The 5,296-nt window shown below is 52.2% G+C and overlaps 1 protein-coding gene across 1 annotated transcript in view; it reads right to left on the bottom strand.

Moving 5' to 3' along the window:
• Positions 1 to 5,296, bottom strand: part of TFPI (tissue factor pathway inhibitor) — a 41,447-nt gene that overhangs the window by 17,763 nt on the left and 18,388 nt on the right. Inside the window, exon 4 of the mRNA XM_015419382.1 lies at positions 2,051 to 2,227. Coding sequence (XP_015274868.1) covers positions 2,051 to 2,227 — 177 coding nt within the window. The remainder of the gene's footprint in view (positions 1 to 2,050; positions 2,228 to 5,296) is intronic.

Below are 5,296 nucleotides of genomic sequence, written 5' to 3' on the forward strand. Positions count from 1 at the left end.
ACTGTGGTGTAGTGGTTAAAGTGTTGAACTAGGATCTGGGAGACCCCGGTTCGAATCCCCACTTTGCCATGGAAGCTTGTTGGGCGACCCTGGGGCTAACCCACTTCACAGGGTTGCTGTGAGTACAAAACGGAGGAGAGGAGAACGATGTGAGCCACTCTGGGTCCCCACTGGAGAGAGAGGTGAGAGAATCGTGGAATAAACCTGTGGAAATAAACCTGTGGAAAGTTAACATAACAGAGTGACTCTTGCAGAGATCGGGGGCCTGGAGACCAAGAAGCCCTGTGAGGAAAGGCGGAGGGACCTGGGAATGTTCAGTCTGGAGAAGAGGAGGTGGGGGGGGACAGGATGGCTCTCTTGAAGTATTTGAGGGGCTGTCCCTTCAAAAAGGATGTGAACAGAATGGAGTGGGTGCAGAGGAGAGCGATGAGGATGATCGGGGGCCTGGAAACCAAGCCCTGTGAGGGAAGGCTGAGGGACTTGGGAATGTTCAGTCTGGAGAAGAGGAGGTTGTGGTGGGGGGGACAGGATGGCTCTCTTGAAGTATTTGAGGGGCTGTCCCTTCAAAAAGGATGTGGACAGGATGGAGTGGGTGCAGAGGAGAGTGATGAGGATGATCGGGGGCCTGGAGACCGAGCCCTGTGAGGGAAGGCTGAGGGACTTGGGAATGTTCAGTCTGGAGAAGAGGAGGTTGAGGGGAGACAGGATGACTCTCTTGAAGTATCTGACGGGCTGTCCCTTAGAGGAGGGCAGGGAGCTCTTCCTGTGGGCAGCAGAGGAGAGGACTCACAAGAATGGGTTTGAACGAAGGGCGGGAAGGTACCGGCTGGATCTGAGGAAAAACGTTTTGACAGCAAGAGTTGGGCGACAGTGGGATCAGCTGCATGGGGAGGTGGTGAGCTCCCCCTTCCCTGGCAGTCTTGAAGCAGCGGCTGGACAAACACTTGTGAGGGATGCTCTAGGATGATCCTGCATTGAGCGGGGGGGGGGGTTGGACTCGATGGCCTGTAGGGCCCCTTTTGACTCTCTGAGATTCTATGATTCTAAGTTTGTAGCCTTTCTTGCTAGTTTTCAATATGCCTGGAAGAAGCATATTATTATTATTATTGTTGTTGTTGTTATCCCACCTTTCTGCCCCCTTAGGGCCACCAAGGTGGCTCACACAAATTAAAATCTCACCATCTTGAAAGCCATTCAAACCAACACACAAATGCATCATTCAAACCAGTTAAAACCAGAGCTTAAAATGAGCACAAGAGGTAAAAACAACAGTTTAAAACATTAGGGAAGACGGAGGGACCACTGATGGAATGCCAAGCTAAACAAACAAGTTTTCACTCCCTGGCAGAAGATGGCAACAGAAGGGGACAGCCTAATTTCCCTTTGGTGAGAGCAGCAGAGTTTTGGAGCCACCACTGAGAAGGCCTTCCCCTGGGTCACCACGTGCCTAATCTCAGGAGGCACCCGAAGGAGGACCCCTGAAGATGACCGCAGTGCTCAGGTAGGTTCATGCCACTGGACATAGGAAGTTGGCAGAGTCCTTCAAGTTATGACAACTGCACAAGATGGGGAAAGGGAAGAAAACAAGGATCCACAGATGACCAATCTTTTAGGGGAAAGAGACAGAGACCGATTTCACACAAGAGCTGTGCTGTAGTCGCACCTCCCTTTGCCCCACTTCTATTGGTCAATTTCCCACTCGAAGCTGCACGGCTGCATTTTGACCCGCGGCTTCGCCCAATTTCCCCCGCGGTTTCGTGACCCTCAAAAAACAGGATCACAAAACCGCGAGGGAAATCGGGCGAAGCCGCAGGTCAAAATGCGGCCGTGCGGCTTCGAGTGGGAAATTGACCAATAGAAGCAGGGCAAAGAGAGGCGTGACCGCGGCACAGCTCTTGTGTGAAATCAGTCAGAGAGTGTTGCAGGTGACCATTCCAAATGAAGCTGATTTTTTTTCCGGCACTCTTGACCAAATGGCCCAGTTACATGTTACACCCAAGAACCAAGAGATACAAGAAGGTGTTTAATGCCACAAGTCGAGATTACTTACGGCTGTTCTGGCAGATATCCTGGCATTCTCGCAAAGATTCAAAGTTGTTTTGGTTTCCCAGGCACCCACCATACATGAATTTTTCACACTGCTGAGAGTCCTTGTTGTAGAAATACCTGGAAATCATCCCTCGGCAGATTCCAGGATCGTTCTCCAAAAGGCAGAAGGAGGGTTTCTCTGTGGACAAAGATCATTTCAGGGAAAAGGGTGGGTGTTTTTTTCTCCAATCACACCTACCTTATTTTTATTTGATCTCTACTAATTGCCTGACAAGATCACCTTGTTTACTAACAGCTCATCAGAACTAGAATTTGATCATCATCATCATCGTATGGCTTTGCATGCAGAATAGCCAGGAGATACCAAGATTGTCTGGCAGCTGCAAGTTCCAGCTCTTAGCGTTATGCTAGTGGCAGGCTAGACTTGTTTTTAGGGGCTGAGAGAGCTCTGAGAGAACCGTGACTGACCCAAGGTCACCCAGCTGGCTTCATGTGGAGGAGTGGAGAATCGAACCCAGTTCTCCAGATTGGAGTCCACCGCTCTTAACCACTACACCAAACTGGCTCTCACTCGAATTCGATGAGGATCCTTGTGGGCTCTCTAAGAGGACTGCGTTACCAGGCTCGGAACTCATGACTGGCAGTTCAGATTTTTTTTAAGAGATGGATTTTAACCCATCAGTTCCATGACGATTGTCAACCCATCAATCACTTGGCTGATCTCCTAAAAATCACCCTGGAAATCCCTGAAGGAGAAACAAATTCAGCAGCACCACAACACCTGGCCCAGAGTCAGAATACTCCCTTCCACGTACAGCTGTTGGGTCTGCTTGGGAATAAGAAGCCTTTGGATTCGACTCAGCTACGAATGCCTGGCAGGTCTAAAGGGCAGGATCAGACAGCAACATCTGGGAAAGGTCCCATAGCCGTCGGCACCCCATGCTGCTTTGCCATGGAAGCGGAGTTAAAAGACGCCAGGGACAGTCCGGTCCTAATGCCTGCCGATGGGCTACAGACAGACTTTCCCCTGTCTGATCACTCAAGCACACTCCCATGCCGTCGGGATGGTCGGCTCATTCCATCCCGACTTAGTACCGTTTCCTCCCCCCGTTGCTTAGCAGTATGCGCATAACCGCATACTCCACGGGGAACCCTCAGTGCGGAGGTGCAATTCCTTGTTTCTGCGCATGGGAAACAAAAGGCAAAAAAGACCCCACTTGGCTTGAATGTGCTGTCTGATCAGGCAGGGATGGGCTGAGCCCACAGCTACAAAAGATGTGTGATTGTGCAACGCCGCTGTCAATTTCCACTGGGGGAAATCCCCCACTGGGGGAAATAGGCTCGCTTTCCCTCCGCACCAAATGGCACGTCTGACCACGGCCTCTGCTAAGATTTCTGCAGCGCTTCAACCACCTTGCGGAAACTGCGCTCCCGTCTAGTTGCTTCTTGCTCCAGATTAGTGGCCCACGACCCCTTGGGCTTGCAAACCCAGCCGGGACATGAAAGCACTTGCAAAAGCCTGCCTCCGGCCCCGTCACACGGGGGGGGGGGGGAAACACGGGCAAAGTGCAGCTTTTTAAAGCCGCACCAAAAGAGACACACGGCGGCGGGATCACATAGATCCCCTGAGCTGCCGCGCACTTCCTCCCCAGCACGATCAGATGCCGGGGGGAAGCCACTGACAGGGAAGCGAGGCAGCCGAACTGCGCATGTGTGAGCATGCGCAGTTCGGGCGGGAGCCGGGATTGCTACGAACGAAGAGCGCGCCGGCGATCCCACGGCCGCGCTTGATGCGGCGTCACAGGCAAGTCCTCCTCTGGGGGTGGTTCTTTTTTACAGCACGTTATTGGCTTGAAGGGACGGATTGGGGATGGGTGTGAGCCAATTCCCAGATGTTGCAGTGTGCTCACGCCCATTTGCTGTGCCCCTGATCCGTCCCTCTCCTGGGCCAAAATCTCCCGTGTGACCGAGGCCTCCGATGCCCAAACCTCTGATGTAATCCAATTCTCATTCCAATTGGCATCCGGCGGACACAGTACTTTGATAATCAGGGTGATTATGAGACAGGAAAGCTATGCAAAATCACAGTGAATGAGAGGGGGAAGTTTAAGGCGACACGCCATGCAGAAGGCAGCATGACACATTTATCTTGAAGACAGCTGCCCTTTGTACACATCTGGGACAATCTCTGTAACTGAACATTTCGAGACAGGTGAGGCACACTTGTTGGTGTATGAAATCTAATCAGATGGAAGAGAAGAGATAAGAAGCGGTGCAATTCCTTCAGGATTCAACATCTGCCAGAGCTGTAGATATGAGCAACCATCTCTTCCCTGGAGGCCCAATCTGTCACTATAAAACCAGTAAACACGACATGCCTCAGATGATTATGTGCAACAGCTGAGTTTGGAGTGGTGTCTGTCCTTATCATGGGAACCAAGGAACTGCCAAAAAGGAGTCTTGCGTGACATTAAAGCAGAGATCCTCCAAAGTTGTGCCCGTGGGTATCGTTGTGCCCACCGAATGGGCTTCTCTGTGCCCACCTGCTTTTCCTCCAAAGCATCTCCTTATCAGAGCAAACAGCCTATTCTGGTTTTCCGTACTTCCCTGGAGTGTGAGGTACAACAGAAGAGGCACCATTTTTGTGTCTGCACAAAGCACCCATTTGGAAATAGCGGTTTTTGTGATAAGAAGATTCTTGGCGTGAAATGCCTTACACTTTGTGATTGGCACCTCCTTTCAAACTACGGCTGCAGTCACACGGCGCATTAGCCACACTACAGAGACGGAAGATAGGCGGATTTTCCGGGCGCGATCACACTGCAACATCTGGAAAGCGTAGAGCTCCCGTGGCGAACCCGAGGCTTCCCGCCGAAGATGTGGCTTAAAAAACTAGTACCTCCGAGGTACTAGTTTCCAGAAACCGCAGGGCAAGGGCGGGCGTCTGATCGCGTTTCCGGTGGTAGCTCGTGGCATCCGGCGCCCGCCCATGTCCCATCGTGAAAAGGGTTTTTTTCCCCAAGTCTCCACGGGATGCGCACAAGCACCCAAGGGCGTATGCGCACACTTCGGTTAAAAAAACAACACAACCCCCGCCGCGCTGCTTCTTTGCCGCGCCGCAGGATTGACGTATGATCGGCACCTCCCCCCCCCTGAACCACGGGACGTCGGCGGGACGTTTGATCCGGCGGCCGCGCAGTAGTTCACTCTGGGGCAAACAGCCCCCCCCCCCCCCGGACATTCGGTT

Source organism: Gekko japonicus, unplaced genomic scaffold (assembly GCF_001447785.1).
Source record: "Gekko japonicus isolate JY-2015 unplaced genomic scaffold, Gekko_japonicus_V1.1 scaffold430, whole genome shotgun sequence".
NCBI classification, from domain to species: Eukaryota; Metazoa; Chordata; class Lepidosauria; order Squamata; family Gekkonidae; genus Gekko; species Gekko japonicus.